This window comes from Typopeltis vanoorti, chromosome 14 (assembly GCF_054136105.1).
Source record: "Typopeltis vanoorti isolate ZY-2024b chromosome 14, IOZ_Tvanoo_1.0, whole genome shotgun sequence".
Classification (NCBI taxonomy): Eukaryota; Metazoa; Arthropoda; class Arachnida; order Uropygi; family Thelyphonidae; genus Typopeltis; species Typopeltis vanoorti.
The window spans coordinates 20,236,589-20,260,158 of record NC_143562.1 but is presented as its reverse complement, the minus strand read 5'-3'; the positions used below and the strand labels follow the sequence as shown (position 1 = coordinate 20,260,158).

Sequence of the window (23,570 nt, the reverse complement as noted above, 5' to 3'; positions counted from 1 at the left end):
GTAATAGTTTTCCATGTGGTATTCTATCAAATATCTTGGAAAAGTCAAGCAGTATCATAGTATAGCCGCCATTACCTTTATTTATTCTGCTGTCACTTCATTATAAAATGTAAATAAGTTACTAAGACAGGACCTACCCTTTATAAAGCCATGCTGTCCACTATAGAGTATCACATCCCTATCCACCCTGTTGTATTTTACCTTTCACCAACTTTTCCAATACTTTAACAACCACTCCTGATATATTAATTGGTCTGTAGTTTGCTAACTCTGACTTGGAGCCACCTTTATGCAATGGTAATTCTCTTGCACATTCATGTAGTGCATGGTATGATATATGCCATACAGTTTCACTGCTGTGTTCACATTCATATTTTTTAATATTCTGAACACCTCCTGTTCATCTACTTCAATATTAATATGCATCTTTGTAACATCAGCAACTGTAAAATCACCACCTGGATGATACATCTTTGTAAAATGATCACTTAGCAACTCAACTATTTTGTTTGGTTTAGTCACCTTCCTACCATAAGCATTTTAAAGTCATTCTACCATAGTCATTTTTCCTCTTACTTGCTACATAATGAAAACACTCTTTTGGGTTTACTTTGACCTGTTTGGCTAATTCTCTCTCACACAGTCTGATTTGGCCTTCCTTACCATACTAGTCACCCTTCTTGCTTGCACTTTGTATTGCTCATGAGTATGCTGATCATTTGTTTTCTTTATATTTCCTCTGCAATAATTTCTTGTTTTGCAGCTCTTGCTTTATATCCCTACTCATCCACTTAATTCCAACTTGATTTATCCTCCTGACCTTGGGTACGCATACTGCTACCTTCAAGCAATCTCTGACAACTTGCCATGCACTACTGACCTTCTTTCCTTGTAAGTTCTCAAGCCATAACACTGTTCCAAGATGACTCCTGAGTCTCATAATCACCAGCCTCATCTGAGCAGATGGAGTTCTGCCCAGAACAAAACTGCATGGTCACTCTCTCCCAACTGGAGGCAGAGTGTCTACCTTGGTTATGGATACATCTTCTGATACTATTATCAGATCCAACACCTTCAAACCCTTTGTCTGCTCTATAACATGTTATAGAGCAGACAAGTGAATTGGTTGCTAGTGATGCATTTCTTCATCACTAGCAACCAATTCACTAGGTCTGTAATAATATCCCACTATGTAATTGATCATGTTAGATTCTGCCTCACACCAGATGGCTTCAAACTCAGTCACATAAAATACTGTTATTAGTACAACAATCTTCTTGTTATACTAATAACAGTATTTTACGTGACTTGTCTCACCGCTAACTGGATTCAAGTCATCTGATATCATTAACAGCACACTCCTTCCTCTCCTATCCTTCTTCAAAATAAAAATATTGTACCCTTTGCATCCAATACCAGTTAGTATGTCTGATTCTGATAGCCAGGTCTCACTAATGTCTACAATCTGAGGTCCCAACATACTGACCAAGGCAACAAACTCTACCCCTTTGTTTCTGATATTTCTATCTTCGTGTACAAACATAGTTATCTACCTGCATGTTATTTTATATACCCTTGTCTTCAGTCTGCATCACAGTTGAAAAACTGTGCAGATCTCTATTCTTCTCTTATAGTAAGACATATTTGCACACATTTGATGGGTCTGAACCAGATAAACACAAAGTTGAAATGAAATTGTTCTCTCCTTGTAATCATTTCCATGATGCCCATTCCCATCATTAGGACAATTATAAAACATTGTTGCACTTACATTCTTATTCTCACATTCTTCCCATTATAATTTAGTTTTCCTGACTCTCTGTGTCAGGTCTCATACCAGTTATTAGTTTTTCAAGACTCCTGATACCAAACACATTCAGGTATAGGCCATCCTTCTTATACAAATCTAATCTTCCCTCAAACTTAATCCACACATCCAAAAACTCATACCCATTTCATCTACACAGCCTATGCATTGAATCATTTGCCATCATAGCAAGGTAATATATTTACTCTTTTCACTTTCTCGCTCTTCATCGCCTTTTCCAACAAGTCTTCTCTCATACTAAACTTATTGCTAGTTAAATCTTAATACCTACTACAATTATGATCTTGTTTACTTTTCTTTTCTGTTTTTGAATTGCTTGCATTATATTTTTAATTTTTGCACTGGGAAAACGTGAAATTATAACCAGCTCATCGACAGCAAGTTTTCTGATAGAGTCATAATTCCAAATAACATCCTTCTTTTTCCAAACATTACTTACCAGATTTTCATTACGTATTGACTTACCTGATTCCATTGTTTCTTATTTTGCTGCTCGATTTTCTTTTCCTCCCCAAATGCCTCTCGACTTACTGTAATTCTCATTATTATTCTTTCCAAAATAACTGTATTTAACTAATCAAATAAATAATATTTGGGAAAGTTCCATAGTTATCTTGCATAGTTCTTAAATATGGATTAATAAACTTAAAAACACATTTAATAAAGTTTCAGCAAGCAAAAAAAATGTTTTTGCTATAGAAGCTAACAAGGTTAATATGGAATTCAAAATATAATAACTTACTGTGCATGATATTTTAGGCTTTCAAGTGTTGCAGTTACAAACTGAGGTCCTAGATCAATAATACAGTTTGGTTTATCTGGACTAGGCATACTAGTCATTCTACCACCTAAAAATATATTCAGATTATATAATTTTATCAAAATGAAGTTAACTAAAAGTTAACTAAATAAAGTTAGCTAAAGAATTATTATTATTATTATTATTATTATTATTATTCAGGCCTCCAAGGAGTCAAAAGACTCATCGAGGAAGGTCCTTTCTAAGACATAAAGTCTGTCAAGACTCATCGAGGAGCCAAAAAAGAATCCCAAGGAGTTATTTCGATATGTAGCCAGCAAAAGAAAGAATGATTATGGAAGGATGACATTGACTGGAGAAAATGGTATAAAGACAGCTGTTGCAGAAGGTGGAAATACTTAATGAGCTGTTCATGAAGGTCTTTCAATCTTGTGAATGTGACTTCATGGAGAGACTGAGATCAGTTGATGATGGGGAACAGAGACTGACTGTAAGTAAGCAAGAGGTGTATGGAGAGTTGAGCAAACTAGATGTAAATAAGGCTGTAGGACTTGATAATATATCACCATGTATTCTGAAGGAATGTGCCAGGGAGTTGATGCTGGCCTTGACATATTTTTTTAATTCGAGTCTTGCACTTGGTCAGTTCCTAAGGAGTGGAAGGAGGGCAGGATTGTGTCACTTCACAAAGGAGGTGATAGAACTCCAGCATCAAACTATAGGCCTGTCTGTGTGTCAGGTGTTGTAGTTAAGTTGTTGGAGAAGCTTGTGAGAACTAGGATCCAGAATTGGATAGACAACAACGGTATTATCTTTGATGGACAGCATGGATTTGCTAAAGGGAGTTCTTGTTTTAGTAATCTACTTACCTATTACAATAAGGTGAATGCTTCCATGGACAGAGGAGAAGGATACATAGTAATATACTTAGATTTTACAAAGGCTTTTGATAGATTACTGCATGATAAGTTGATAGTCAAACTGGAGTGGATGGGGTTGGATATTAGATTGTGCATTGGATTGAAGACTGGCTATCTGATAGGTATCAACAAGTTGTGTAAGGGGGAGCGATATGCAGGAAAAGGAAAGTTACTAGTGGTGTGCCTCACGTGTTTTTCAAGCCACTGCTGTTTAACTTGTATATTAATGATATTGGTGAAGATTTGGATGAAGATATCGAGTTGTTTGTAGATGATGCAAAGTTGGGACGAACCATGAAGAGTAGAGAAGATGTTGTGGCCTTACAAGAAGACTTGAATAAATTGAGTGATTGGGGATGCAAGTTCAATGTTGCAAAATGTAAGGTTTTAAAATTTGGAAAACAAAAATGGGATGCAGAATTCATGAATTTATTCAGAATTTATTGGTGAGGATATATTGTCAGAGGTGGAGGAAATAAGAGATCTGGGTATGATAGTGAATAAGGATCTGAAATTTAGGGGATACATTACCAAAATTGTGAAAACAACACAAAGGCTTCTGGGAATGATGCAGAGGACACTGACTTGTAGAAGTAGGGAGATTCTTGTTCCATTGTATAAGGTTTTGATTAGGCCACACATGGACTATTGTGCCCAGATTTGGTCACCTGGTTTTCAGAAGGATGAAGAGATGTTGGAAAGGGTCCAGAGGCGACTGACTAAGGTAGTTACCTCTGGAATGTCGAGTATGAGGAAAGATTGAGACGATACAACTTGTAGAGTCTGGTGGACAGGAGGAGGGGGAGATATGATAGAGACCTACAAGTTGTTGAGGGGTTGTTATAGAATCAATGCTGGAGAGGTTCTACAGAAAATAGTGGGAGATCAGGGGAGAACCAGAGGTCATCCCTGGAAGCTGTATAAGGAGGGAGTGAGAAGCAGGTTTTTTGCATGCAGAGTTGTGAATGATTGTAATGCCTTGCCTGAAAGTGTCATGTCTGCAGAGAATTTGAGTGTGTTTAAAGCACAGTATGATGAGCTGTGTGTTTGATAAAAGGACCTCATAGATGAGTCTTTGACTCCATGGGATCTTGGGTAATAATAATAAACTAATTTATCACAGTAACATCAAATTAATCTGAAATTTGTTTGTGGAAAAGTAAAAAGTGGTAACATAGACATATTTGGGATTATCATACCTTCATTTAGACCTAAGTTTATAAGGCTGAATAGTTTAATGAAGGTATATTATTATTCCTCCAAGAGCCACTTTGAGATTCAAATTATTTATTGGCCACCATCCAATAATTGTCTGACCACAGATTAATAAAAGGGCATCACAACCTACTAACTCTGGCAAGTAAGGCATATTTTAATAATAATGAGGAGGAATAATAAATACAAAAAATCTGAAATTTTCTTACTGTTTTACTAATACAATTCCAATGCTCAAATCTCCTATAAAATATCCAAATCTACATATTCAATAGGTCTGTCCAAAACTTGCCCAGTCAAATGACACTGGTGTTTATGATTACTGAACATAATGGAGGTCTGATAACTTGCATAGTCATGTAAGAGCCTTCCAAATGTAATATGAAGCCCTGGTTCCTTTAACATGCTATGTAAGCAATACTTCAGAAGACTCCATAAATGTCCTTATCAATAGATTGCCTATTAGGCAGATCACTAATTCGTTTCATCATGTTTTGAGAAAATGTGCGAGTTGAGTCCACTTTTATCTTTCCTTTTATATTTGATATTGCTTGTATGTTTTTTTTAAACAGATTTTCTACTTCTCACAGTTTGACCAATATATGCTTTGCTGTTGGAACATGATATCTTGTTCTTTAGAATGATATTAAATTCAATGAAAGAAAAAATTAAAAAATGGCCTTACTTCACACATTTACTTTGTTTTTTGGATAAACTTTTTTTCATACTGTTTTCTCTAAAGACTACAACCTCTAGAGGCACATCAATAGGTTTCTTCTTTCTCATTAACCTCTTTATCTGCACATCCCCCTCCCCCACACACACAGAGGAATACATGAAGGATATAGCATAGTTTGGAAGGATATGAAAGTAAGTGGGATAATGAAGTATTACTTATGATAAGTGATGATTTGTGACTTCTCAGAATAGACAATTTACAAGAGATTGATTATTTGCATTATTTAGGCAAATAACACTTACTAGGTACAGTAGTAAGAAGACAGAATTTCTGTAATTTTTCAGAGACAAATTTTAGAGAACACAGGGATCATGGAGGCATAAAACTATCAAGTTTGTATTTCTTCTGTCGTTGTTCAAATTTTTGAGACGTTAGTGCCAAATCATATACAAAACTGGACAGATAAAAATAATATTATCTATGAAGATCAGCATGGATTTGTTAAGGGGTACTCTCATTTCAAAAATCAGCTTGTCATTTAAACTAACAAGAGCAGCAGAGGGAAAGGTATATGCTGCATTTCTTTTGAATTTTGCACAGGCAATTGAGAAGGTGTGATGTGATAAGTTGATATATAAGTTAGAACATATAGATTTAGATATCAGGTTAGTGAAATGGATTGGAAACTGGTTGTCTGACAGATATCAGAGGAGTAGATAGACAAGGAAGTAGTATCAAGGAAATGGAAGGTCACAAACAGAGTTCCCAAGGATTAGTATTGTAACCTTTACTATTTAACATTTACATCAGTGCATTGCAACTGGACTGGATTAGATTTCACAGAGATATTTAGTTGTCTATAAATGACATAACTTGAAAAGGTTATTAGTAATATAGTGCTAATGTTCTTGTCCTTTAGTGCATTGCAACTGGACTGGATTAGATTTCACAGAGATATTTAGTTGTCTATAAATGACATAACTTGAAAAGGTTATTAGTAATATAGTGCTAATGTTCTTGTCCTTTAAGACGTCTTGAATAAACCAGACTAATGGGTACAAGAATGGGGATATACATTTAATGCAACTAAATGTAAGGTCTTGAAATCTGGAATTCCAGGAACTACACTAGAAGAAGTGGAGGGACAAGGGATCTTGGGGCTGATGGTTAACAGACATCTGAAGTTTAGGGAGCATATTGCAAAGATGGTGATGATAAGTCAGTGGGATGCTGCAACTGTGAGAACATTGACCAGCAAATAAAAGAGTGGTAATTCCAATGTAAACCTGTCACAGACCACATCTGAATTATTGTGCTCAAATTTGGCCACTGGAATTTAAATGGAATGAAGTAACTATGGAAATAATATAGAGCAAGATAACAAAAATAAAATGATATCAGGATTATACAATGTTGGTTATGAGGATAGACTGAGGGCATGAAACTGCAGAGTTTGGCAGGTAGAAAATGAAGAAGTGATATGACTGAGACATTTAAACTGTTGAGAGGTTATTTACAGGATTGACACTAGGGAGAAGCCTTAAAGTACAAGCCATTAGGAAAAAGAAAACCAGGACATACTCTTAAATGATGACTTCTAAGGCCAGAACAGGTCATGTCATGCTAGGCCTAAATCCTTGATGTTCATGATGCTGATGACACAGGGGAGATTTTTCATAAGGTGTTACAATTACTATTAATATACATGCATCTCCATAGAGTCCAAAGACTTATTGTAGAGACCCAATCTATCATACCTCTCCATGAACCCATTAACAGACAAATCACTCACAACTGACTCTGGCAACCCATTCCACTCATTCACAACTCTCCAAGCAAAAAATTTAGTCTTCATATCCCTACTAACCACACCTTTATTCAACTTCCAGGGATGACCCCTTGTTCTGGCTTCTATTCAAGTGCTGAAACATTTCCCCTACATAAATCCTATAAAAGCCTTTAAATAACTTAAATGTTTCTATCATATACCCTGTTTTTCTCCTATCAATCAACTTCTGCAATCCATACACCCTCAATCTATCCTCATAGGGGAACATACCACAGGCCACTCACCATCTTGGTTACTCGCTTGGGAATCCTCTCCACTACTTCATCTCCAAGAAACTGAGGGGACCAGACTTGAGCATAGTAATCCAGATGTTGGTAAATAACAGAGGAATAACAACTTCTTTATCTCCACTTGTTAATATGTTCTAAAATAGCCAAATAATTTTATGGGCTACCTTAGCAATATGTCCTCTAAACATTAACTCTCTATTACTACCACTACCACCCTAAATCTCTAGCTTCATCTATTTCCAGGAGTGCAGTGCCATCAATATGATACATAGTTTGTAATCTATTTATCCCAAAATGCATAACTTTACATTTCTTGACATTAAACTGACATCCATTATCTTTGGCCCACACTGATAGTCTATTTAAATCATCCCGCAAGCTCTCCACATCGTCTTGATTAACTATGTTGTGAAATTACCCTATGTAATTTCACAACATAGCAAACTGAATATTTCCTTTTTATGTAATTTCCTATATTATTTATGTACAAATCAAGCAGCAATGGTCCCAGCACTGAACCTTGCAGCACACCACTAGTTGGTTCTGCCCCTCCATATACCACTTTTCGATATCTGTCCAGCAGCCACCCTCTTATCCACTTAATTGTCATATCCATCCCCATTTGTTCTAATTTGCGTATCAGATTTCCATGTGGTATTCTATTAAATGCCTCTGCAAAATTATCATGTAGCCATTTCCTTTATCCAACTCAGTTGTTACTCTATTGTGAAAAGTTAGTAAATTACTAAGGCATGACCGACCCTCATACAGTATCATATTTTTATCTACCCATACTTCAATTCTCGTTTTGACCAATTTTTCTAGTACTTTTCCCACTACACCTGAGATACTGATTAGTCTATAATTTCCTACTGCAGTCATAGAATCTCCCTTATGCAATGGAATTATTTTGCTCTTTCCACTCCCTTGGAACTTTACCACAGCTAGGATTAAAGCACCTAGTCAGAAGTATTGCCAGTTCTCTTCAACATTCTCGCAAAACACAAGCTGATATCCCATCTAATCCCACCGATCTATTTACAATGAGATTCTGCAATATCCTAACAACCTCCAATTCTTCCACCTGTGTTCCCATATTAGTGTCTGCCAGATAGATTAAAGCAGTAACCTCACTAAGATGATATACCCTTACAGTGTGGTCACTCAGTAACTCGACTATTTTATCCACTTCTGTCTCCTCACGACCATCATCACTCATTAAGGTTATCTTCCATAGTCATTCTTCCTCTTACTTGCCACATTATCAAAGAACTCTTTGAATTTTCTTTGACCTGCTTGGCTTCTTCTCATAATCTGATTTTGCCTTCCTTGCCATGCTGGTCACCTTTCTTGCCTGAGCCTTGTACTGTTCATGAGTTTGCTGGTCACCTTTCTCTTTACATACCCTCCACAGCATTTCTTCTTCTGTAGCTCGTACTTAATGATATTACTCATCCATCTAACTCCTACCTGATTAACCCTACTTACCCTAGGTATACAATTTAATACTGCTTCCTCTAGATGACCCTTAACTATATCCCATGCACTACTAACATCCTTACCCTGCAGTGTTTTATGGCATGGCACAGAATTAAGCTTTTCGTAAGCTTGTCATAATCACCTGCCTCGTAGTTCCACATATACTCCTTCTTGACAGAATATTCCTCATGTACAATCTCCAGGCAATGTAATCATCTGTTATGGATAGCTCTTCCAATCCTATGACCAGGTCCAATACTCTCCCACCCCTAGTCCCATCCATCATATGCTGCCTTAAATAATTATCTCTTAGTAGTTGTATAAATTCTATTTTCCTTTTTGCCATGTGATCTTCCTTCCTTCTAGTCTATCTCTCCATAGTTGAAATCCCCAATAATAATTACTTGACTTCTACTCATTGTGCTAATTTGGTGATGCATGTCTTTCAGATCATCTGTGGAACTCCCTGGCCGATAGCAGCAACCAACTATATATTTTGTCTTACTGGCCTTAATCTCACACCAGATTGTTTCAAATGAACAGCCACCCTCCTGCCCGTCTCCTATTCTTTTTGGCTGCAATTCATCTGCTATCATCAGTAGTAATCCTTTCCCATCCTATCTTCTCTGAAAATACTAAACCCTTCACATTTAATTCCTGTAACCACATCATCTGCTGTTAGCCAAGTCTCATTAATGCCTATAACTTTTGGTGAGGTTGCACTAACCAATGCCAAAAACTCCTCCCTCTTGTTCCTGATATTTTTGGCATTAGTATATAGAAACTGCAGCATCCCTTTAGTCCCTCATCCACCTTTACTTCCTGAAATGACTACTGTATTCAATATTTTTGTTTGAGACTAGATTCCACATCTTGATCATTCTCACATTCACTTGCCTCATGGGTGCCTTCAGACAAACTCACTTGCTTCCAACCCTAACTGCATAAGTTTTCCTGAATTTGCACTTCAGTATGCTTGGTGAACGAAGACATCTAACACCAAAACCATTTAGATGCAGTCCATCAGCATTGTACAAATCTTTGTTTCCATGAAACAGAGCACAGATCAACAAATCCTACGTCATTCCTTCTGAACAATCTGCGTATAGACTCATTACTACCAAAGTCCCCCTCCTCAGTTTGCCTCTATTGTTAAAAAAATACATCAGGCAGCTAAATCCATGAGGTAAGTAGGTCTTCTCATCAAGATATTTCCCTTTTTCTGCTTCATTGGTCTTTTCACTTTCAACTGGTCTTCTTTTCTCTCTTTTTCCCTTCTGTCTCTGTTTATCCACTTCTTTTGGTAGCTGATATTTTTCCATTTGCTACAAATGCTCTTTCTATTTCTCTCTATATTCCGTGATATTTTCATTTAAATTATAATAATTCACATTCTTCTAAGCCTTCATTTTTTTTTTTTTTTTTTTTATAAAGTCTCAATTTTGCATCAGAAATTTCAGGGACATTTTTTGAAGAGAGCCCAGTAGATTATGGCAATGATGTGGTCTTTATTTTTAACAGTCCATATATCTGAACCTCATCAGAGGGTGAGAATGTGCATTATTTTATAAAATGTAAGTTGGATTTCTTGTCTGTATTATACCCTTTTAATTGTTCCAGATTTTCTGAAAATTATTTTTCATCTTTATCTTTTTAAATGTGTTACTAAGCAATTTAAATATTAAACTCTCACTTGTTCTGTTATTTTATCTATGACTATTTTTGATGTAATATGATCTTTGTCTTTGAATGCAATGAATTTTGTTTTGTCACTTAGTTTATGCCTGTTAACCACCCACATAGATAAAATATACAGTATTAAAAAAAGTTAAGCTTCATATCCATGTTATTTCAATGGTATCCGAATGTTATATTAACTTCAATGGGCACTTTGCATACATGTAATTATTCACATGTAAACACATCAAGGCACGTTCAGTGGTTAATGGCATGTTTTTGCTAATTAGCTGGTTTTGTATGACTAAAAAAATTAAAATCAGATTTTTTGGAAGTTCAGTTAGAGTTTGTTAATTGAAACCCTTAGTTCTGCCAAATGTCATCCAATAATTGTATACAACAGTTGTATTTTTTTTCTGTTATTTTCTAGTGCCTTACATGTATTTATTAAAACATTATGTAAATTACATTGGGAAGGGCTTAAATAGTGATATATACTTGTTTGCTGATGATGCAAAGTTTAGGAGAGCTATGAGGAGTAGAATGGATGTTGTAGTCTTGCAAGAGGACTTAAATATATTAGGGAAATGAGTGAGACTACCAGTTCATTGTAGCAAAGTGTAGTTATAAAATTTGGGAAGCAAAGATGGGATACAGAATATAAGACTGATATGGCTTAGAGGTGGAGATGAAAGACCTGGGAGTGATGGTGGATAGGGACCTGAAATTTTGACATTTTTACTAGTGCTGCCCTCACACTTAAAAAGTGTGAGGGTAGCACAGCAGATTATGGTAAGGATGTTATGATTCCAAAGCATGGCGCTTTGATACGAATCCATATGGATTACTATACGGATTGGTATACTATACGTATAGTAATCCGTATGGATTACTATATGAATTCTGCTGTGCTGCCCTCACACTTAAAAAGTGTGAGGGTAGCACAGCAGATTATAGTAAGGATGTTATGATTCCAAAGCATGGCTCTTTGATACGAATCCGTATGGATTACTATACACAGATTTGGATGCCTGGTTTTCAAAAGGATGAAGAGCTAAGAGATAGTGGACTAAGATAGTTTGGGGTCTCTGGAATGTTGAATATGAGAACAGATGGATGATATGCCAATTGCAGAGTCTAGCATATAGGAGAGGGGAGGGAAGGATATGATTGAATTACATGAGTTAGTAATGGATAATTACCAGATCAATGTGAATGAATTCTTCATAGAATGGATGGAGAGAGGGCAAGAACATGAGGGCATCCCTGGAAGCTGTATAAGGAGGGCATGAGCAAGGGGGACAGGAATAGGTTTGTTTGCATGGAGAGTGATAGATGATTGGAATGCATTACCTTAAAGTGTGGTGAGTACAGGGATGGTAAATGCATTTACGTCACAGTATGATGAGCTGTGTGTGTGTGTGTGTGTGAGAGAGAGAGAGAATAGGACCTTCCATAATGAGTCTCTTGACTCCATGGAGGTCTGATGATGTGATAATCTCTATAGCTCAGTCTCCTCCTATCTGAGGACTCATGGCCTTAATTGTTCTCTCACAATGTCTCTCCATTTCTTTCAGTCTTTTGTTGCAGCAGTGGCCAACTCCAAAGTAAATCCGGTGATCTCTTTAATCTGGTCCAACCATCTTGGTCTTGGGCATTCTCTTTTTCTTTGTCCTTCCACTTTGCCCTGGATGATAAGTTTTTTCTAGGTTATCATTTTCCTGTCTTGAAATGTGATCGAAATATTTGAGAATTCTTTCATTTTACAATGTCACCTAGCTACCGCTTGATTTTTAGTTGACTTATTATACGTTCATTAAACATTTTGTCTATCCAGAAAACTCTCAACATCCTTCTCCAGCACCACATCTTGAAGCTACTTATCTTGTCCATATCATTTTTTGCTGAGTGTCAAGATTCCGCACCATAAATGAAAATCAAAAACACCAAGCTATTGACCAGTCTTTATTGATTTAGTGGTGACAGAAATGTGTTTCCATATTTTCCACAATTGTCATTACTGACCTTGCCATGGTAATTATTCTTTTTAATTTCTAGTTGACATCTACTCTTGGTGTTTATTAGAGCTCCAAAGTAAATGAATTCATCCACCTTCTCAAAGCTCATGTTGTGGGTGAAATTGTCATTTTCATTTATGGCCATGTATTTTGTTTTGTCATGATTAATTCTTAAACCATATTTCAGGCTTTCCCATTTAACTCTTTTAATGAGGGAGTCCTGTTCTCCTTTGCTGCTGCAATAAGAATAGTATCATCAGCACACCTAAGGTTATTTATCTTTTTGCCACCAACTGAGAAACCACTATTCAAGGGGGGGGGAGAGTATGTATCCTTGCCTCACACCTTTCTAGACGTTGAACCAGCGAGATGTTTTTCCATCCATCCATCGTCACCGCAGCCTAATTCCTCTCATAGAGTTGAACGTTTATTTTTCACTTGGTTAGAGTATATTATATTTAGTTTAATCCTTTATCCAAGTGTGAGCAAACAAAGTTTGCACCTGAAAGTATCTTCAGGACTGGGGTAAGGTGGTGCACAACACCAGGGCACTCCTTGCAAAGGTGGAGCAAGCTACCAACACTCCTATCTCAGTATCTCCCATAATGCAAAACACATCTCCTTGCGGATATGTCTAATGTTATGCATTAAGGGAAGGGCCACAACTCAGACTAATTTTGACCTTTATTGAGATCTCTTCAGTGGGAGCCAGGCCCAAGTGGAGATACCAGGCAGAAGCATTAGCAGGTCATCTCTACCTATAGGAATTGCCAAATGGTGTGCCACCCCTTTTTAATAAATTACTCTGGATTTAGAGAAAGATGTTGAAAGTTTATTTTTCAGTTGGTTAGAGTATAATAAATTTAGTTTAATCCTTTATCCAAGTGTGAGCAAACAAAGTTTGCACCTGAAAGTATCTTCAAGACTGGGGTAAGGTGGTACAACACCAGGGCACTCCTTGCAAAGGTGGAGCACTGAAGAGATCTCAATAAAGGTCGAAACTAGTCTATATCCGCAAGGAGATGTGTTTTGCATTATGGGAGATACTGAGATAGGAGTGTTGGTAGCTTGCTCCACCTTTGCAAGGAGTGTCCTGGTGTTGTACCACCTCACCCCAGTCCTGAAGATACTTTCAGGCGCAAACTTTGTTAGCTCACACTTGGATAAAGGATTAAACTAAATTTATTACTCTCATAGAGTTGTTTTAAAATGTGTGTCAAATGTTATAGAATGCCCATTTTACTTAGTATTTTCCTTAGGTCCTCCCACCTGACACAGTCAAATGCTTTGATATAATCAATAAAGCACATATACAAGGGAATATTAAATTCTTGAGCCTTTTCAACCAAGTGCCTTAAATTAGAAATTTGATCTCTAGTTCCATGTCCTTTTCTAAAACCTGCTCTGTTCTGCAGGAAGTTGTTGCTCAACATATTAAGTTTTTCTTTAATAATATAAAGAAGAATTTTGCTTCAATGTGAGTTCAAGGCTATAGTTCTATAATTATTGCATTCATCAACATTTCCTTTTTTGTATTGGAATAAAAATGGATTTTACTCAACTATCAAGCCAATCTCCTGTCTCCCAGATTTTATTACAAGTTTTTCTGATGATTTTTGATTCCTGTGGGTCCTAGATATGCAAGAAATTCTTGCATGTCTAGGACCCATAGGAATCAAAATAAGAAATTTACTTACCTCTTCCAAAGATCCTCTTCCATACTTTACCCACCCAGGGGTTTACAAAATTCAATGCAACTGTAACCTACTTTACATAGGGGAAGCAGGACACAAAATCCCAATTAGAAAAGATGAACACAAATACCATATTAATTACCTCCACTATGGTAAAACAGGCCTGTCAGATCATGCACTCCAAACATGTCACAGAATTGACTGGAAAGGCACCAAGTCTGCACCAAAACCTGGTTTGAAAGAAAGTTCAACAAAGCCTATGAAATGCTGAAACATCATCCAAATCTAAATAAGAATGATGGATTAATTATTCCAAGAATTTGGAGGACCCATCTTCAACCTGTATGGCATCCAAAACAACCCCAAACAGAAGAAAATCTTAATACATGAGGACTTTAGAAATTGTTTGATGTAGTTTTTTCTTCCACCAGAGGTCAGGCTAGAGTAAATGAGTAATAAACATTTAGATTCATCTTACTTTTGTGCAGGATAGTGTAGTGTCATGTAGCTTGTATATATGCATGTATTCCTGATGATAACCTCCATACGAAGGTTGAAACGTCGAATATTACTTTCTTAATAATAAGTAAAGTAATTATACTAATACGTGTTGTGTCTCCATAAATTCTTCACTATAAATGCTGACCACTGTATAACCCTAAAAGAAAGAATTATATTCCACTTTAATGCTACATGTCTCCGTAATTCCTGTGAAGTGTAATCTCGGTGGATATGACAATCAGTCTTTCACCTCTTTTGTTTTCTTTTTGTCTATGAGCCCTATTAATGCTTATTAGCAAATTATACATATAAATGTAACAAGAGGCAAATATATCCCAGTTAAAAAGACCTGGGGGGGGGGGTGATGGTGGACAGGGACCTGAAATTGTTCCTTTACAATTTTAGCAGAAACAATCTGCTAAAATTGTAAAGATAGCACAGCAGATTATGACAATGATAGAGAACACTAATATGTAGAAGTAATGATATTATGATTTCAATGTACAGGGCTTTGATCAAACTGCATATGGATTACTGTGCACAGTTTTGGTTGCCTGGTTTTCAAAAGGATAAAAGATGATGAATTATTGGAGAGGGTTCAAAGACATTGACTACATCAGTTTGAAGTCTCTGGAATGTGGAGTATGAGGACAGATTGAGAGAGTGCAAACTGCAGCGTGTAGTGGATAGAAGGATGAAGGGGGGGGGGGGAGCATGATCGAGGCAAGTTGATAAGATGTTTTTACTGGACTAATGTGGATCAGATTTTTCATAGAATGGGTGGAGAGATAGGGAGTACAAGAGGTTGTTCCTGGAAGCTATATAAGGAGGATATAATACATTGCTTGAAAGTGTGGCAAGTGACTGGAATGCACTGCCCAAAAGCGTGGTGGGTGCAGAGACAGCAAATAAGTCAAGGTATGATTAGCTGTGCATACTAGTGGGACCTCCTGCAATGGGTCTCTTGAATCCATGGAGGTCTAATGATAATAATAATAAAATATATAACTACTTGGAAGATATCTAAAGAACGTTTATTCTGGAATACCATTTGTAACAATATGTAGAAGTAAGGACAAATTTGTACTTAGAATGATCTGAAATTTTGACATAAAACTTTGCCATTTTGTGTTTGCTGTTTGGAATAATGTCAAAAAGAAAAAATAAATAAATATATTATTAACAATTTAGCCTTATAAACATGCACTTGAAACAAAAATAATAATTTTGAAAAAATGAATGTGATGCTAATAGAAAACATTTTTTATATAATTTTGATAAGTGCCAAAATTTCACAAAATGTTACACAGTGTCAATATGTGCACTGTGTAACATTCCCATTTTAGGGTTGAGATTCCTGATAATTTCATAAAGACCTAGTGTTCTGGAATGAAGATATTCCAGAGGAGTGAAAGATTTTCTCTTTATCTCAACAAAGAAAATTGATAATTTTAAGAAAAGAGCATGAGTTCACACTGTTTTCATTCAAATTGGTCTAATCTGCCTTTTCTTTCAGACTGTCCCAATTAAATTTATCTGTCTGAATTGGGACCAGTAAATGTAAAAACCAAAAGCCATCACTAATGACACTATCTGTAAAAGATTGTAACCAGTCTATTCAGATGTTCACAATTTCCATGTACTCAGTTTTTTTGCTCTCCTTTCCAGTTACAGGGAGTTTTCAAAATAATGGAAACACCTACAAATTTTTTGGAGAATTTTTTATTAATAAGCTGTAGGCCCGCCCACCTTGGGCTTTTAAAACACCATGAATTCAATGTGGAATAGACTGATACAAGTCATGTACATAAGATAATGGATTCTTCCTGCAAAATGTGTCCCAACTGTGCCATGATGCTGCAGGTGGAAAATGTGATCGAACCTTGGAGAACCGATTGGAGACAATGCCTTGTCCATTTCCATACCCTGTCACAATCTTCAATACTGTGGCTCGTGATATACCTACAATTTATGCCGTTTTGGTTACAACAGCTCCTGCAAGTCACACTCCAATGATCAATACCTTTTTGGAGGTCACGAAGTCTGACATTTTTCACACTAACTGCATAACAGCTAATTCAGGATTGACAATGGAACTGCTATGGAATAGCATATATCATATTGCACTGTATTATATACCTTACATTGCGGATGAAGTCTCTGTGATTTGCATACCAAACTGTCAGACCTCAGTGACTGTCAAAAAAGGTATCATCGGAGTGCTGCTTGCAGGAACTGCTGTGACCAAAATGGCAGAAATCATAGGTGTATGTGTATCACAAGCCACAGTATCGAAAATTATGGCAACGTATGGAAACGGACAGGGTGTTATCCCCAATCGGTTCTCCATGGTTCGATCACATTTTATGCATCCAACATCACTGGCACAGTTTGGACATATTCTGTAGGAAGAATGGTCCTAAATTTCATTATCTTATGTATATGACTTGTATCAATCTATTCCACATCAAATTCATGGTGTTCTAACAGCCCGAGGTGAGTCTACAGTCTATTAATAAAAAATTTGTAGGTGTTTCCATTATTTTAATACCCTCTGTAGTTTTAAATATATAATTCTTGGTCAAGACCTCAATCCTTTTATCATGTATCAAATATTTATCTATTACTGTCAATTTTACACAAAACAGCTGCTTAATACTCCTCGCATGAAGTAAGTTTGCCCTTTTCCTCTTAAGTTGATAATTTCAGCTAAATACACATAATGGAGTTGCAGATTTACTTTTGCATCAAATGAACTTTACATATTTTTACAGTAAAGTAATTAATGAAAATGGTATGCTATTCGATATTATTATTATCATAAAGATATCTCCATGGAGTCAGAAGACTCATCTCGGGAGACCATCATTCACACAATACCTATCGTACCTCTCCTTAAACTCATTCACTGATGAAGTACTTGCAACCACCTGTGGCAAGCAAGCTATCGCAAACATTCACCAACAACTTCCAAGAAAAAATCTAGTCTGAACATCCCTGCAAACCACACTCCTGTAACAACTTATATGCTTCTATCATGTCTACTCTTTTTTTCCTATCTGCTAGAATTTGAAGGACCTTCAATCTATTCTCATAGGGAGCATTCCACAGACCTGCCATAATAATAGCCTCCCTATCCCTGCTTGTCAGTGTGTTCTTCAATAACCACATAATTTGATGTGATGTTTTGGCCACCTTTGCAGTATTACCCTCTAAACTTAAACTCCCTGCTGTGCACAATTATCCCCAAATTCATGGCATCCTCAATTTCATGTAGTTCAGTTCCAAAAATTTAGTACACAGCTTACAATCTCTTATTCCTAAAGTTCATACCTTACACTTGGCCACATTAAATTGCATGCATTTACCTTTGCCATACTGCAAGCCATCCTGCAGGATCACTACATCATCTTCATAGACTATTGTCTATGCAGTTTTGTATCATCAGCAAATCTGATGATCAAACGATGAATATTTTGCCTCAAATCATTTCCTATATCATTGAAGAAATTAAACAGCAGAGGATGAAATACTGAGTCCTGCAGTAGACTACTAGTCACCTGCCTTCTCTTGAACTTTGCTCCTCCATAAATCATTCTTTGATATCTGTCCATCAGCCACTGTCTAATCCAAACCACCTGCTTCATATCCATCCCCATTTGCTCCAATTTATGCAACAGTTCCATGTGGAATCTGTCAAATGTTTTTGCAAAGTCCAGAAGTATCACTAAGTAGCCATTTCCTTGTTTTGTTTTGTTAATTACTGGAGGCCTAAAGACAAAAGTACCTAATTATAGGCTAATCAGTATCTCAGTTGGTTAAGGTATATTGGCAAAGTTGGTAGAAGACAGAATTATTCTATAAGGGACAATGTGGATACAACAAGCCATGAAAAGTTGAATTCTTTGGCCATTTCCTTTATCCAATTCAGTTGTCACCTTATTATAAAAACTAAGCAAATCACTATAAAGCAAGAGCTACCTTTCCCAAATTAGTTGTCCCTTATAGAGTATCATATTCCTGTCTACCAGTACTGAATTCTGTCTTGTACCCACTCCTGAATTCTGTCTTGAACCCACTCCTGAGATACTGATGGGCCTAATTTGCTACTTCTGCTTTTGGGCCTCCTTTAAATGCAGTGGAACATCTGTCATCTTTCCAATCCATTGGCATCTTCCAGAACAATATCCTAAACACCTCTAATTCATCAAACTACTATTCTTCCATTCAGTCAAGATAATATCTGGCATTGCAATATGGATGATTACTCAGTAACTCAACTATTTTATTGGTGATGATAAGGCTGTAGCTTCAAATTATAGACCGGTCTGTATATCTAGAGTTATGGTGAAGGTTCTGGAGAGATTGGTGAGAAGTAGGATACAGAAATGTGTTGATAACAGCAGTATTCTCTGTGGTTATCAGCATGGGTTTGTTAAGGGGATATCATGTTTCACTAACTTACTTATGTACTATAACAAGGTGACAAATACCTTGGACAGAAGAGATGCATATACAGTGGTGTACTTGGATTTTGCAAAGGCTTTTGATAGACTGCCACATGACAAGCTCTTAATTAAATTGAAAGAGATGGGATTAGATAACAGACTTCTGTGTTGGATCAGTGACTGGCTGTCAGATAGGTATCAGAAAATTGTATATGGGAGTGCAGTATCTCAAAAGAGAAAGGTCACCAGTGGTGTGCCACAGGGGTCAGTTTTGGGGCCATTGTTGTTCAATTTGTATGTTAATGATATTGGGTTGGGTTTAACTAGTGATATCCAGCTGTTTGCAGATGATGCAAAACTGGGAAGAGCAATGCACAGTCAGGCTGATGTTACTGCCTTACAAGAGGACTTGAATAGATTGCATGAATGGGCAGGTAAGTGGAACTATCAGTTCAATGTTGCCAAGTGTTTTGAGATTTGGTAAGCAATGATGGGATGCCAAGTATACACTTGGTGGGGAAACTTTAACAGAAATAGAGGAGATGAGAGATCTAGGTGTGATGGTGGACAAGGACCTGAAATTCAGGGGCCACATTGCACAAGTTGTGAAGATATCACATTGAATAATGGCAATGATGCAGAGAACCCTGACATGCAGAAATAGAGAGGTTATGATTCCATTGTATAAGCCCTTGATCAGGCCCCGTATGGATTATTGTGCACAGATTTGGTTGCCGGGTTTTCATGATGACGAGAATATGTCGAAAACGGTACAGAGAAGATTCACAAAGGTAGTCAGTGGTCTTTGGAATGTGGAGTACGAAAACAGATTGAGGGAATGTAAGTTGCAGAGCCTCGTGAATAGGAGGAAGGGGGGGGGGATATGATTGAGACAAATAAACTGGTCAGGGGTTGTTATCAGGTAGACATAGAAGACTTTTCATAGAATTGGAGAGGGAAGTAGAACAAGAAGCCTTTGCTGGAAATTGTATAAGGAAGGTGTGAGCAAAGGAGTGAGAAGCAGGTTCTTTGCATAGAGAGTGGTTGGTGAGTGGAATGCATTGCCTGAGTGGGTTGTGGATGTGGACACATTGAATCAGTTTAAGACACGGTTGGATGAGCATTGTATGCAATAGCGAGTACCTCCTGCGGTGAGTCTCTGACTCCATTGACGTCGGGTGTTGATAATAATAATAATAATTTGCATCTGCTACCGTCCTATCATCAGCCCTTTTTAAAGTCATTCTGCCTTTTACTTACCACATAGCAAAGGAACTCTTCAGGATTTCTTTTAGCCTCATCACATAGCTTTCCTCTGCTGATTAGTTTTGGCCTTCCTTACCAAACAGATGACCCTTCTTGCCTGTGCCTTGTACTGGTCATGCATATGTTGATTACCTTCTTTATATTCCTTTCTCAGTTTTTCCTTATTCTGCATCTCCTAATTAATAATGCTATTCATCCACCTAACTCTTGCCTGATTTATCCTCCTGACTCTGGGTATACAATCTGATACTACTATCTTCAAACATCCCTTGAGCAGATACCACACGTAGCCAACCTTTCTTCCCTCTAAATTGTTATCTCATAGTGCTGCTGCAAGCTGTATCTTCAGCTTGTCAATCACCTGCATACGTCTACTCTTTTAGGCTTCAGTTCTCCTGCTATCATTAGCAAAACCTCTCCTCCCATTCTGGTCTCTCTATCCTTTCTGAAAATACTATATCTCTTGCATTCTATACCTATGACTATATAATCTCAGTCAACCAAGTCTCACTAATGCATGTAACTTTTAGCCAAGTTAAAAACCTTCTCCCTTATTCTGAATACTTCTGGTATTAATGATGAGAGTTTATTTTTCACTTGGTTAGACTATAATAAGTTTTGTTTAATCCTTTATCCAAGTGTGAGCAAACACACTTGGATAAAGGATTCGACCTTTATTGAGGTCTCTCTCTCTCTCAACATCTTTCTCTGAATCTGAAATAATTTAATAATAAGGTTGTACACCTTTTGGCAACTCCTATAGGTTGGGATTCTGCCTTGGTGTCTCCACTACTGGGCCTGGCTCCCACTGATGAGACCTCAATAAAGGTCGAAACCAGTATGGGTAGTGGCCCTTGCCTTAATGCATAGCATTACACATATCAGGAAGGAGATGTGCTTTGCATTATGGGAGATACTGAGATAGGAGTGATGAGATCTTTCTCCACCTTTGCAACGAGTCGCCTTGGTGTTGCACCACCTTAGCTCAGTCCTGAAGATACTTTCAGGTGCAAACTTTGTTTGCTCACACTTGGATAAAGGATTAAACTAAACTTATTATACTTCTGGTATTAGTATACCTAAACTACAATACCCCTTTCATCCCACAATCTCCCTTACACCTTGTGTTATCCTGATCAAAATTTTAACCTGAGGAGCTACATTCCATGTCATGCAATGACTCTCCCACTTACCTCTAGGTTGCCTGGACCTATGCTTAAATGTGTCCCCATCTGATAAAAACATTCTGGTTTCCCTGAATCTGCACTTCCAAACTCTCAATGAACATTACTTTCTCAAGACATTTTTTTTATATATTACTCCCACAAACAAAAGGCAGAAGAGCCTATAGCAAATAAATGCAGTGTGTGGGCAGGAGTCAGGAGTAGAGTAATCCGCTGATATTCTTCTTTAACTGTTGGAGGTCATAGTCCTTTGAAATGCTTCATGAGGGAGGCAGTTCCACAAGATTCAGATGGATAGAATGAAAGATAACCGGGAGTAGAAGGTTCAGCGAGTATGCAGTTTGACTGTAAAGAGATGTTGAGCAGCTGTTGTTCAAGTTCCTGTAGATCTTGCAGAGATGGGAGATATAATGGATGCTATTTCTGCTGAACAATGTCCATGGAAATATCTGTAGAAGAGACACAATGCAGAAACTGATCTTCTGTGGGAAAATGGCTGAAGAGAGTCTGTAAAAGCAGTGTTGTTGATTCATTAATCAACTCAACTGCCCTTTTCTGGACAACATCTGGAATTTTTAGGGAGGTCTTAGGTGCACCACCCCAAATATGAGAGCAGTATTCCAAGGTTGGTTGGATTTGGGCTTTATAGAGTAACTGTTCAGCAGAGAAGTACCATCTTGAGCAGAAAGGATGCCAAGTTTTTTTGTAAGTGGATAATGCTATAGAAGTGATATGATTATGTCAGGAAAGGTTTAGAATAAGAGTCAGTCCAAGGAGTGAGACAAGTGGAGTGTGCTATTGTCAGCAAAACTATGAATAGAATTTGCAGTCAATGAGAGCTGGTGGTTTATATAAATCAGGAAGAGGATGATGAAATACTAGCATTAACAAGAAAGTCTAAAGGGAGAACATCATCCACCATTGCACATATGGATCGATCTGAAAGAAAACTGGCAATCAAATCGCACAAGGTTTGAAAGTGGTCCAAATGATGATAACTTATTGAGAAGCCTTCAATACCAGATCTTATCAAACGCTTGAAGATGTCAAGTGCAACATCACGGGTTTCTCCAAACCTTTCCATGCAATGGATCCAATGGTGCATGATGTAGGCCAGGAAATCTCCTATAGATGTAGATTGACAAAATCCATACTCCAAATCAATGCAAATGCAAACCATCAATATTAGTACTCCCTTCCTTCACATAATTGTTTACACACACACACACAAAAAAAAAAAAAAAAATGTAGAAAGGCAAATATTACCATATGTGGGCCAACCCAAAGAGGAATTTCTAGAGGATTTTATGCATCCATTTGGGTAAGGCTAGATTAAATGCATTCTTATATTAAAATCATATAAAGGCACTGATTTGATTATATTTTGATTGCAGTGTGCACATTTGGTCTACTAAGTCTGGTAGGATAGGATGGAGAGGAAGAAACATTGGAAAAGATTCAAAGGCAAATAACTATGACGGTTTTAGAAGGGGAATGTAGACTGTGTGGAAAAATTAAGTAATCATGGGTTGTAGTTCGGGGGTGGGGATTAAAGAAATATATAAGTTAGCAAGGGATCTTATTAGATGAAGGAAAGATTTTTCCATATACTGCAGGAGGGGAAAAGGTCATTTATGGAGGAATCTAATAAAAATGTGTCAACAAGGAAAGCAAATTTTTTTTTTATAGAGAGTGGTGAGCAAGTGAATTATGTTTCCAGGGAGATTAAGTTTAAGGAACAGTAGGAGTAACTGTAAATTGTCAGCATAGTTGGCTGAGTGGCTAATGTATATACTCTCTAACCAACAGGCTGCTATATGGG

At 37.1% G+C, this 23,570-nt stretch overlaps 1 protein-coding gene across 3 annotated transcripts in view; it reads right to left on the bottom strand.

Annotated features, from left to right (window-relative positions):
* Positions 1-23,570, bottom strand: part of LOC150099282 (renalase-like) — a 108,450-nt gene that overhangs the window by 81,697 nt on the left and 3,183 nt on the right. For all 3 annotated transcript variants that reach the window (XM_090404227.1, XM_090404228.1, XM_090404229.1), the window contains exon 2: positions 2,571-2,676. In XM_090404227.1, the coding sequence (XP_090260353.1) occupies positions 2,571-2,676 (106 nt within the window). The remainder of the gene's footprint in view (positions 1-2,570; positions 2,677-23,570) is intronic.